Raw genomic sequence first — 13,552 nt, 5'->3', positions numbered from 1 at the left:
GTTAGTGCTTATCAATGTTGAGTAAAACTTTTTAATTGTGTTTATAAACTACATACTAATGAGTATTCATGTGTTATAAATGATGAATTCAGTATTAAATGCTTAACTAGGCTAATGTAGTGTGTACTTATTATAAAGTGTTACCAAATTACTTGACAAAAAAAAAAAAAAAATTCAAAGGTATTGGTTTCATTTTTCATGATAGAAGAAATATCTTAGGTTTAAAAATCACAAATATGATTATATTTGTTGTTTGATGGTTTAAAGGTCCAGTGTGTAAAATGAGGGGAAAACAGTGACATCTAGCATTCTGATTCTATTATTTATCCATTAACTAATTCTATTGTTTATTTTATTTATGAACGTGAAACTATTGAAACGTGCTCTCTGGTTGGCTGGATTCCGCACAAACATGGCATTATAGCGATTATACACTTATACAAATATATTCATTGGTAGTATATATTCAGATTTTGCCAATAAACCTTGACAAATATGGACCTTTAATGTCTAAATCCTAAACTACAAAAAAATATATATATTCCATGAACTGAACTCAGATTTAAATTATGAATTGAGTAAAAAAAACAGTTTTGATTTATGAAAATGTTAAAGTGAGTTGAGTCATAGGATAAAATCCCCATCACACAAACAAATCCAAAGCAACGCCACAATTTCCTTTCACCCGAGTCAATAAAATCGACAAATACAAGTACTTATTAATTTATTTACACAATTTTAAAATACACAAATACAGTGGTATTACAAGTGAGGAGCAAAAGTCATAAGGTGGGAGTGGAAAGACAAAGATTTCCCATGAATCCACAGTGAAAAGAGATGCAATGTGGGACATGAGCAACCGCCTCCACTGCACAGTTAAAAGCAAATTGCACAGGTGGTGACGTACGTAAGAAATAACTGAGTAAAGCAGACTGAGAAGAAAAAGTAAACTAGTATCCCATGTAAAGTGTACTTGCAGTTATCATAGCCATCATCAGTGAGACAAATACGTTCATCGATATAATTTTTTTTTTTTTTTTTTTTTCCTTTTTGGTTGGTTTTTCAAGCCCACAGGTGAAGTTTATTTTCAAAAAGCTGCCTCAGCAGAAAACCCTAACGGAGTGAAGCATCCCAGAGGCCCTCTGTACGCCCGTCGTCACCACGGTGATCAGAGGAGGCACATCCTATACACAACAGAACAAACATGTACAACTTAGCACTACAACCCCCCCCCCCCCCTTCCCCCGCTTCAACTACAGATAACGGCCTACGACACTTTGGAACCAGTCTACCAGCTACTTCAAAAACCTGCAGGGTTTCAGTTGGCCTTCCTGACTTCACCTCCACCCCCCCCCCCACCCCCCAACCCCTTTTAAAGCACACACCGACACATCATCTACCTGGCTTCTCAGATCTCTTCTAACGACGTGGAGCTGATTCCGGTGCGATTTCTACATTTTGTACATTGGATCTTTCTGGCAAATGTCTAAAAACTGAGACATGACAGCACTGGTGGTGGCTCCAACTCCTTACTAACTTATGTGTGTTTTTTTTTTTTTCAAAAAAGGTGGTGCCAGTTACAGCTAATAATGACATTTCCGCTGTTTATTCTGTTAAAACAAAGACTTAAAAGGAGGCCGGGACATGAGCTGGATTTGCTGAGCTCCAGAATCGTTAGTTTGCTGCTGACGGTGTGAAGCTCAACTCAGGAGAGCATCTTTTCAACTGTTAAATATTGTCTCTGATGACTTAGAGGGGCTCGCAACAACAGATTCAGTGAAAAAAAAGAGGCAACCAAGACAGAGATACAATCCTCCTAATACGATCAAGCTGCAGAAACACTGAACCCTACAAAGACCATGATGCAACTGGGCACAGTCTGAAGTGAAAGCGGCTTCCAGAGCACCAGGAGACTTTATACATTTGCTTTCACAGGTGGAGGAGTGATTCAGAAGGAGTGTGCCTTTCATGTGGACTTGTGTTATTATTATTTTTTCTGGAGTTGTTGTAGTTCAGTTGTGCACTGTGCAACCATGTGGTAAAACATTGTGTAATGGCACGTACTGGATGTGACGACACTCAGCTCGGGATGAGGCTAGAGGAACGAATCGGGGGACGATCCTGAACAAACTGGCCGCGGAGCCGTTCCGTCGTGTTTTCCTATAAGACGCGTTTTCTCCAAAAACAATCATGCAAATCGAACAATTAACAAAATGTTATGCTCCGTCCTACAGTTGTAAAGCTGGAAAATTGCAGCGTAGTTATTGTTACACTGGGAAAAAGACAACACACACATACCCCCCCCCCTTTGAGCCTGTATAAGCCTAAGACAGAACCACGCAAACACACACGAAAAACCACGGTCACTATGCACAAAAAAAAACAAAAAAAACATAAACGTCCCGGACGTCTCTGGCCGTTCACAGCTTCTCCCCCCGTCTTGTTTTTAAGATTCACTACGACATCCTGGTTCCGATGCACCTGAGGACAAACACACTCATACCGCGGGACCAGCTCCGACAATTAATAGGACCTTTCCTGTCCCGTTTTAAAAACATTGGGGGGGGTTTCCCCGCCTTTAAATCTAAACCGCAAACACCTTAAAAGAAAAGAAAAAAAGAAAAAAAAGTTGACTTGTGGTATTTAAAGAGTCTTTCAGGACAGAAAATAGAGCTTAGGCACTGTCTGTTAACACTGCCGCGATGGATCATGCGTCGTCTTGATGTGAGAATTTGAAAAATAAAGTCCTGCACGCTATTTTCAAACTACTAAGAGACTCGTCTTTCTCCTTTTTCAAACCAGTGGAGCTGGTGAGAGAGGAAGGGTAATGCTGAGGATAAAAACAAGTAAAACCAAAGTAAAAAAAAAAAAAAAAAACATAATAAAAAACATGATGCTGGAGAAAAGTGAGTCCATGGCTTCATCAACAGTGAGGAGGAGGGGGAGTGTGTCCACGTCTTCCATGGGGGGAGGAGGAGGAGGAGGAGGAGGAAGGCTGTGGCTGCTACTTGGCCGAGGTGGTTAAGGCAACCAGACTGTGCTCCACCCGCCCGTCTCTCTCTCTCTCTCTCTCTCTCTCTCTCACACACAAACACACTCCTGGTTGTGCGACTCTTCCTCCGTCGTGTGAACAAGAGCGCAGCCAGACTCCTGCGCGTTGGGTCAGTCATCCTCAGCATCAATCAAGAGTCCGGTGTATGCATGTGTATATGTGTGTGTGTGTGTGTATATGTGTGTGTATTTGTGTGTGTGCTGCATGTTGAGGCCTCCATGGTGCATGGGCTGATGGGACTTTTCACCGTGGAGCTGCAGACTGGAGGCCACTGGGTGTGACCCGGGACAGAGCCTGGGGACGACAGAGGACACAGGATGGCACTCAGTGATGATGTCATCAACAATCAATACACACTCACAGTGAGAATCAGATGTTTTAAAGGGATACGCCAACATTTTTTTGTGTGTGTCTTGCCTCACTCCCGAGTCCACGACAAGCAGATAGACACCATCCTTTCGACTGTGCGTGCAGTAACAAGGGAGATACGGGCAGAGCTGGCGCACCGCTAATTAGCTTAGCTCAAACGCTGGAAGTGCATAGGTAGTGTTAGCCTGCCTCCACCTAAAGTCATCAGAGAAACTCTTCAACTCTAAACGGAAACCGGCGGGCCGATCGTGGTCTCAGAGCTGACAAAACTCTCCGGTAAGGCGTCTTGATCGGTCAAAACGAAGGGTTCAAGCAAAGACGGTTTATTTTGGTTCAAGCTAGCTACATCGAGGGTAGGTTAGCTTCCTATTTCAAAGTAAAAGCACAAATTCTATCGTCATGGTTTTCTGTATGTAAAGGGCAACGGGTGTTTTATTTTGTGAAAGTAACCGGAAGTGCGTTGGTCACAACGGCTAGCTTGAGTAGCGCCGAATTCGTCCGAACAAAATTGTAAACAGCTAGGTATTTAGATAAATTAACGACACAATGCTGATCTAAACGGCTACTTTCTCACCTAAAAATGTTTGAAATGTTGATAAAGTGATATATTTACAGAGTTTAGAGCTAAAATGAAATGAGCTTCTGACTGCTGATTTCGGCTCGGGTAGGAGGCAGGCTAACACTACCTATGCACTTCCAGCGTTTCAGCTAAGCTAAGTAGCGGTGCGCCAGCTCTGCCCGTATCTCCCTTGTTACTGCACACACAGTCGAAAGGATGGTAGGCAAGACATGAAAAAAAATGTTGTCGTATCCCTTTTAAAAAAAACTGGAACAATTCTTCAGGATTTGGTCACCATTTAGTTCTTTTTCCGAAAATATACAAATTGAATACAAACTTAAGAATTGCAAGTGGTGCTGGGCGGGTGGGGTTTGGGGTTTGGGGGTTTGGGGGTTGGGGGATGGGGTTGGGTGAGGCGGTCTCTTCCCCGCCACCCCACCCCACCCCACCCTTTTTATTTTCTTTCTTTGCGTCCGTACTGAGCTTTGTCTATATGTTATTGTAAAATCTGAAGCTGAATGGCTGTACTTTATGTGCACCACTGCTTCAAATGAAAATGTTTGATCCAAAAGAAAGGCTGAAGCTAATCCTACTTTACTACACAACACTGACATCACATCAAAGAGAACAGAGGAGATTTTAAAACCTTAAATTCATATAATGGGATTAAAGCCTTCTTTTTTTCAGTTTTTCTAACTGAATAAACTTTCTAAATCCACTGCACAACAGTGTTGATATCCAAATTGGCAACTCGGAATACTATAAAGAAATATCTCATTTGTTAGAGAAAGAATTGAAAGAAGTCTAACTAAGAAAATAAAAAATAGGACATACTAGGAAGGGAAACAGCAGGAGTAACGGATCCTCTGGTGTTAAATCTTCTGTTAATGACTGTTTAACTGATGACATGTGACCAGGGGGCGAGGTGCTGTGTCTGATTTGAATTAATTATTTAAATATATAAAATGTGTTTTACACAGTTGAGAGGTTATAAATAAAAACCATTAGGCTATGTTACAGTCAGTTTTAACACTGTGTTTCAGTGGTTTTAACACTGTTATCATCACATCAGGTTCATCATGTATTCTCATTAAGGCTTGTTAAGAATTAAACAGACTCAGTGGTTTGTTTTACAGACAACAACAGTGCTAGGTTTAACAGAAGTATTCACAGTCCTGCATATTAATACATGAAAATGATAATGATGATTAATTATTCAGCAGGATCTGCATTATTCATGAGCAGAGATCGCACAGACAAACACAGGCCACTGTGGTTCAGTGAGGATGCCTTCAAAGATCAACTTCCTGTCGTTAGATATTTTAAATTAATGACTTTTATCTAATTAACTATTAGATCTTTTTTTTTTGCTATACACAATTTTTACCTTTGTTGTGTTTTTGTTGTTGTTAATGTTGTTGCTACTGTTTTTCGTTTCGTTGTTTGTTGTTTTTATTGTCCTTCCGTTTTGGTATCATTTTGTATACCATGACCATATTTATGTGTTTATAACTATAGATTTGTATTAATGACTTTGATTTTTGTGAAATAAAATTAAAAAAATAAAATAATAATAATAAAATAACTATAAGATCCAAACAATTATTCCTCCTGAATTTATTTAAATGTAAAATCACATCCCTGATCACTGACTTCAGTGGACGTGACCAGTTTTTCATTTTTAGTGTGGACTGTGCTGTTCCACTCTTCACCTCATGGGGGAACGTTTGTGCTACAGGACGGTCCTGGACAACACACCCCTCCTCTGAACGCACAAACAGCCAGCTACAGCTATAGCCAGCTACAGCTACAGCTATAGCCAGCTACAGCTACAGCTACAGCTACAGCCAGACACAGCTACAGACACAGCTACAGGCCTGCCACAGGGAAAAGTCAGTGTGACAGAAGGAGAAGCATTTAACCCACTGAGACACCGTGTTTGACCACTGTGTGTGTGGGATCATTCTGTATGAGTTCAGAACAAGGTTATTATAGTTTTAAAGTTTTCATTCGTTTTTCAGTTTACTTCTTTAATTTCAGTTTAGTTTCAGTTAGTTCAACAAGTGATAAAGCACTTTTAGTTTAGTTTTTATTTTGAGGAATTGACTATTTTTTATTGAGGAGTCTTAGTTTTTCAGGTTTTAGGAGAAAGCCTCTGTCAGACCTTTGAAGATGAACTTCCAAATTTGTGGGATTTTTCCCTTTTAGTTGCATCCCATAATCAGTCCTCATCACGTGCCATTCACACTTATCTACCGGTGGGTTGTCCCATATTGAGCTGTGCCGTTTTCTTCCTGCAACTTTAGCATCTCTAATGGCGCATTTCCACTAGCACGGCTCGGCACGGCTCGGCACGGCACGGCTCGGCTCGGTTTGGTTGTGTTTCCATTACAACTGAGTTCCACTAGTACCGCCGTGACGTCATTTACACGTCGCCGAGCAACGCTCTAAACTCTGTAAATATATAACTTTAGCAACATTTGAAACATTTTCAGGCGAGAAAGTAGTCGTTTAGATCCCCAACGTGTTGAAAATCTGACAAAATACCAGCTGTTTACAATTTTGTTTCAACGAAGTCGGCGTTACTAAAGCTAGCCGTAGTGAGCAACGCACTTCCGGTTATTTTCACAAAATAAAATACCCGTTGCCTTTTATCATAAGGAAAGCCATTACGATAGAATTGGTGCTTTTACTTTGAAAACAGGAAGTGAACCTACCCTCGCTGTAGCTAGCTTTAAACCGCCGTTTTGACTGCTCTCGTCCCGTTAACGGCATTTAACCGTTCAATATGCCTTACCGGAGAGTCTACCAGCTCTGAGATCGGCCTGGTTCATTGTAAAACATTTATTTATTGATGTAAATGTGGTGTTTTCTGTGCGTACAGACCCCAAGGCAGTGCTGCTCTTCTGTCTAACCACAAACAAACTTCTGCTACAGCCACAATTGTTAGATTTCATCAATGAGACCAACATTTAAGAGTTTAACCAGCCGGTGGTAAACCTCTAAAAGCCATTGGGGAAGTTAATTAGCGGTCTGTTCTCCTCGGGGTGACGGTGGTAGCAATGGCGATTCTGGGGGGTGGCCTGGGGTGGCACTGGCCACCCCTGAAAACTCATTGGCCACCCCTGTGGCCACCCCAAATTTGATAGGTAGTTGTTGGTTAAGTTCGTCAACACAAGAAACAAGAGGAACGCTGTCACACACTCCTCTACACACAGTCACTGTAGCTGTGCCTCGCTCCTCTCTCTCTCTCTCTCTCTCTCTCTCTCTCTCTCTCTCTCTCTCTCTCTCTCTCTCTCTCTCTCTCTCTCTCTCTCTCTCTCTCTCTCTCTCTCTCTCTCTCTCTCTCTCTCTCTCTCTCTCTCTCTCTCTCTCTCTCTCTCTCTCTCTCTCTCTCTCTCTCTCTCTCTCTCTCTGTCACACACACACACACACACATACGGGCGCATAGGTCGCGCTTGACCGCTAATAAACGGTAAATGCGCTATATCGCGCTAATTGTACAGTGTTGAAATTAACACACTTTATACAGAGTGCAGTCAAACACCAGGCTAAAGAGAGAGGAACAGCAGATCCTCTGACTGCGCAGTCAGCTGCAGGTGAGTGACAGACAGGTGACTGTGAACCAGCGACACCAGTGAGGCACAAGTTAACGTCCGTTTGTGGTCAGACCTTCCGTCACGGGGTCGGGGACGAGCTGCTGCATAACTGACACACATCAGGCTACTGTAGCCTAGGCTAAGTCCTCCTGTTAATATGTTTGCTGTGAAATAGGACTAGACTATATAGCTGTGCAGTACCTATTCTTAGTAGACCGGAAAGCAGCAGATGATAGAAGCGTCATTACAACCAGAGGAGACAGGAGATTTTTATTTTTTAGAGAATTGAGACTTGACTTGGATTTGGTAAAAAAAAAAAAAAAGACTTGTGAACATCTCTGGCCCCCACTAGGCTACTTAACTTTAGTTTTCATTCTTGCATTAGAGCATGGCATTTAATGTTTTAAATGTCATGCTGTAATTTTCTGTCATGTTTGTACATTTACTAGCTATACATAATATTGCACTGAAGCTTGATTTTACTTGTTCTGTAAATTGTTTACTTGTGATCAAAAATCTGAAGCTCAGTGCTGATGCTTTTCTGTAAATACTATAGTTTTCTAATAATAATAATAATAATAGCAACTTCTTCCAGTTTTAGGCTTACAATTACAGGTTAAAGTCCCACCCACTCCATAGGCTGCATACAGATAATTTTTATATGGTTGAAGAGACAATGGTGTAGCTACTTGCTCATCCCTAGCCATCTGGCCACCATCTGTGTCACCTGTATTGTTACCTACGTTTGCTTTACTAATTTAGGCAGCATCTTGTGATTAAACAAAAACACACGTGTGCTGGCAAAAAACAAACCAAAAAATCAAATTCCAGTATCTCCAACAAATTTAGATGTAAGATAAATAATAACATAAACCAAGCATGTTAAGAGCAATTTCAGTTTTTTCTTACAAGCATAGTTTATCTTTTGCTTACAGATAGGCCTACACTTTTTAATGAGGCCTATCTTTAAATATTAAGCTTTAATTTGAGTTTTTGGGTTTCTTCTGTTGCCTAGATTGCTGTGTTTATTTAATCACTAGATAGGGCTTCAATTAGTAAAGAACACACAGGTAACAATACAGGTAATACAGATAATGAGCTAATGACTGATGAATGTTATTCTATAGGATGAGTTAAGAGCAGGTGAATTTTGCTACCCTGATACAAATTGTGAAGAGGTGAGGACTTTTATCCACTACAAGGCTCTTAGAAAAGCCGTACCCTATCCTGAACAATTACTGATTAAAAACCGACATGTTAAAACAACCAGAGAGTACCAAGAACTGTGAAAAAAATACTGTTTTTTAAAAGGTTTTTTTTTTTACCAGTAAACCTTTCTTCTTGACATTTATGAGACAGGAAATCATGGGCGAGAGAGAGGTAATGTGACATGCAGTAAAGAACCTCCAGCCAAGATTTGAACCGCGGTCGGCTGCGTATATCACAATAGTTTTGTTATGCCATGGCCACCCCACACTAGCTTTGTGTCCCATCTTGGCCACCCCAGTAAAAATATCCTGGATACGCCACTGGGTGGTAGGCTGGCCGGCGGAGCACGTCAGGAGCCGGGCTGCTGCCTCTATGATGTCGCGGTCGCTGCTCGGACCTGGAGCTTCACACTCGAAAAACATCGGGGCAAACTTCTAAACAGCCGTCGTTTGGATAAACTAACCGCACATGGGGATCTAAACAGTTACTTTCTCGCATGAAAAAATATTAAAACTTAATAAAGTCACGTAATAACAGAGCCAGTCTCAATATTAGAAATTATCTGGTAATAACAGGCTTCAGCAGGAACATTTCTGTTGTCGGTCGTCGCTTCCAGTGACGACACTCATCGGCCAATCAGTGGAAGGCAGTCGGCTGACGTCACGTTTTAGTAACGCTTCGGCTCGCTTGGAACCAGGGCTGAGGTGATACCAAAAATGTACCCGGTTGCAGGTACTGCGTGCTAGTGGAAACACGCAATAGCGCGCCGAGCCGTGCCGTACCGAGCCGAACCGTGCTAGTGGAAATGCGCCATAAGAAAACTACAACTAAGCTGATGTTATCTGACATTTAGTTTGGTTTTAGTTAGTTTTGCATTGTTCATTTTTATTTAGTTCTCGTTTTGGGAAAAACTGTCATTTTTATTTTTATTTCAGTTTACTAAATTATTTTTTCATGGCTAGTTTTAGTCTTAGTTTTAGTGAACTATATTAACTCTGGTTCAGACGTTACAGCTCTTATTGGCTGCTTCCTGTCACTGATTCACTGTGGACTGTAAAATGGAAAAAAGGGGAACAAACCTTAGTTTTGAGTAAAAAAAAAAAGAGGAAATGTTTCAACCTGAAACGCCGTCTGAGGAGGATGTGTTAGCGCTGATACACACTGCGTGTTCTGTTGTAATATACACTTCCTTTTTTTTGAGCTGCGTCAATCTTATTTGGCAACTGAACACTCGTCATTTACCTCCTAACATTTATTGCTTTTATTGTCCCTTTATTCTTTTATCTGCTGAGGACGGTGTGCCTTATAGAGACAGTCCTAGATTACTTATACTGCTATACACAGGTAAATAATAAGAACTACTTTGAATTTCCCTTTGGGGATTAGTAAAGAAGTCTGTAGCTTATCTATTTACCAAAGAATAATGAGGTAGGTGTGTGTGTGTGTGTGTGTGTGTGTGTGTGTGTGTGTGTGTTACCTGTGAGGTGGACATGCGGGAGTCCTGGCGTCCTGTCAGGTCTGAGGAGGAGATGTTGACAGGTGCTCCACGATGAAGCCGCATACTCACTTTCCTCTCTTTCTCCATACCTGACAGAGCAGAGAGCATGAAAGCTGATTATTAGAGGATAGAAATGCAGAGAGTGTGGTTTGGTTTTGCTTTCACATATAGAATAAACCCAGACATATGTGGAGAGGAACAGCTGGACAGAAGAGAGGAAGGAGGAAACGGTCACGGGGCTGTACGAAATGCTTTTTCAGCAGAAGTCAAGTAGCACAAGAGGCTGTACATCTTCATTTTTTATCTGTCCATATCATTCATATCTGTCCATAACAAAAAGCTGATAAGGTAAAGCCTGGATATCGTAGCAAATTAAGTATCAGCTGCTTCAGACGCACAATAATAGTCCATGTGTTCTCACTACACGCTGTTCTGTTGTAAACAAACACATGGCGATGGTGCTGCAACCGAACTACACAGCTGCTAAATGATTGGCTGTTTGCCTGTTACTTGTAGTTTCAGGGATATGTGATACAAATTCATTACTTTGAGAGTTCCATAGTTTGACTCCAGCTACAGAGATACACATCTGTTTCAAAGTTGTCCGAGCAAACGGGTGTTTAAATGAAACTTCCTCCTTTCTTCTTCATCCTCTGATCTAAGAACAAACAATTGTTGTATACTTTCTGGCAATATTCTATTTTTTGCTTTATACATTACAGCCAGTGTTTGTGTTTCTACTAAGTCTTTGGATTTCAGTATTCCTGATTTAATAAACAATATGTTAGTATGTTCTCTGTATCCTGCATTATGAATGATTCTTACTGCCTTTTTTTGTAACATAATCAGTGGTCTTATGCCTGTACAGTATGTATGGCCCCAAACTTCCACACAGTAGCAAAAATAAGGCAAAATAAGAGAATACAGTAGTTTCATTACATTACATTACAATTCAATACAAATTTTACCTTATTCAAAACAAAAATATTTTTCGATACTTTATTTTTTATATGAGCTATATGAGCTTTCCATGTCAACCTTTCATCTATAATCACACCTAAAAAACGAAATTCTGTAACATTTTCAATTTCTACTCCATCTATGGATCTTGAAACCTTTTTCTTCTTTCTTTGATTGCCAAAGATCATAAACTTAGTTTTGGAAAGATTCAAAGATTATTTATTTTCGTCAAACCACTCTCTTCTCCTGACAGCAGAGAAGAGAGTGATATGTTATGAATTAGCTTTGGAGGAAGAACAGCCTGCATATCGGTATTGGTTGTTATCGGCTTTGGACGTTAAGTGTCCAAAGTGTTTGATTGCATCGGTGTATCGGATATCTGCAAAAATTCCAATATGGGACATCCCTATGCCCGGGTCTTTCCAAAATGGCCAAGGGCAATCTCCTAGTGACAGGAGCTGCAGATGCCTCAGACCATTCCCTTCAGACATAAGGAAATATGTGTGTTTCGTACAATTACTATAGTTACTATAATAATTACTCTACGTGTGTGTGTTCTGACCTGTGTGTGAGGCAGGGTTTGTGTGTGTGTGTGTGTGTGTTCTGACCTGTGTGTGAGGCAGGGTTTAGCGGGGAGGGGGCTGCCACGTCCTGAGCTGCCCTGGCTCTTCCCGAGGCCGAGGCCATGCCCCTGGCTGCGGGGTTCCTGCTGTGCCTCAGCCGCTCCTCCCGCTCCCGACGCTCCCGCTCGGCGTCCTCCACAGCCCTGTTGGCACCCTGAAGCACACGCAAACACACACACACACACACAACGTAAATCCACAAGTAAATACATGTTACAGATATTTCCTGATAACTCAATGTCCTCTGAAACTAATCTTATCAAGGCAACAAACAAAGTCAACACTGGGAGCAAAGTGGAGACAGGGAGGTGGCACGCTGCATTCAGCAGAAAGATCATTCTGTCGTATGAAGAGTTAAAGGGATAGTTCACCCAAAATTGAAATTTCAGAGTTATCCGTGGCTTCTGAGTTACAGGGGGTCTCGGCCGGCGTAGCAGTGCATGTCCATATAACGGTTGCAAATGGATACCAACTGTCTTCGTAACAAAAAGACACACCAAAAAACATCCAAGTACCTCCATGCTGCTCGTATGTAATGTCCGTCTTGTATTGAAGCCCCGAAATGCGAAATTGTCCCGAAAAAAAAAAAAAAAGTCTATATTTCAAGCTTGTTTGTAGCGGAAGCTCCTCTTCCCGGTTCGTCAAATTTGGACGAACCAGGGTCCCTTCGAGAAGCTTCCAGAAGCTTCCGCTACAATCAAGCTTGAAATATAGACTTATTTAATTTTTTTCGGCACAATTTTGCATTTCGGGGCTTCAATACAACACGGACATTACATACGAGCAGCATGGAGGTATTTGGATGTTTTTTGGTGTGTCTTTTTGTTACGAAGACAGTTGGTATCCATTTGCAACCATTATATGGACATGCACTGCTACGCCGAGACCCCCTGTAACTCAGAGAAGCCACGGAGGACTCTGAAACTTCTCCCAGCCCTTAGTCCACATGAGGGTGAGTAGATAATGAGTGAAATTTCAATCTTGGGTGAACTATCCCTTTAACGCTGATGTTCATAAAAGCGAGACAGGGCGTTTTCAGTCTGTATTGCAAAAGGTGAAAGTGACTGATATGGGAGGGAGTGGGACATCCCCTGAATGTGGAAATCCAACTTACAAACTTGAGCATGTTCCAGTCGAAGACGTAGTCGTAGGAGAAGCCCTGTCTGTGGAAGAGGTTCCTGAAGAGCTGGCGCAGGTACGAGTAGTCGGGTTTGTCGTCGAAGCGCAGAGAGCGGCAGAAGTTCAAGTAGGTGGCGAACTCAGCTGTGGAGACACAACGGACACGAGGGTTCACCAACAGAGACATCACACTGACACTTAGCTCTGACACAGGAGGGAGGTCGACATTGATTCTCTATATTCCTGTGGTAATACGTATTAAAGGGATAGTTCAACATTTATGCAAATTGGCCCATTGCCATAATCCCTATAGTTTTAGGAGTGGGTTCATTACTTTAAAAGCTGTACAGAAAAGAAAAATGAATTTGATTCCACTCTAGGTCTTAACATTAGTGTAATAACTCATCTATCAGACGATGTAGCCCAAACTTTGTGCAAAATTCTATTTGAGAAAATCCGGGATGAAAGTGTGGTAGTTTTTTTTCGCATTGGATAATGCAGGCGCACAAATTATGTGTCACGCTGCTCACGATTCATCAGCCACTGATATTGGATCCGCCAAAC

General features: G+C 41.5%; 1 protein-coding gene across 1 annotated transcript in view; it reads right to left on the bottom strand.

The window, feature by feature from the left end:
• Positions 1-727: 727 nt before the first annotated feature.
• csnk1da (casein kinase 1, delta a) overlaps positions 728-13,552 on the bottom strand; it is a 30,800-nt gene continuing 17,975 nt past the window's right edge. The window contains exons 6-9 of the mRNA XM_083978092.1: positions 12,984-13,132; positions 11,855-12,023; positions 10,266-10,375; positions 728-3,346 (exon numbers count right to left, since the gene is read on the bottom strand). Of these exons, the coding sequence (XP_083834218.1) occupies positions 3,296-3,346; positions 10,266-10,375; positions 11,855-12,023; positions 12,984-13,132 (479 nt within the window). The 3' untranslated portion in view covers positions 728-3,295. The remainder of the gene's footprint in view (positions 3,347-10,265; positions 10,376-11,854; positions 12,024-12,983; positions 13,133-13,552) is intronic.

This window comes from Trachurus trachurus (assembly GCF_905171665.1).
Source record: "Trachurus trachurus genome assembly, chromosome: 8".
Taxonomy (NCBI): domain Eukaryota; kingdom Metazoa; phylum Chordata; class Actinopteri; order Carangiformes; family Carangidae; genus Trachurus; species Trachurus trachurus.
The sequence above is the reverse complement of the archived record's forward strand: the minus strand, read 5'-3'. Positions and strand labels throughout refer to the sequence as shown.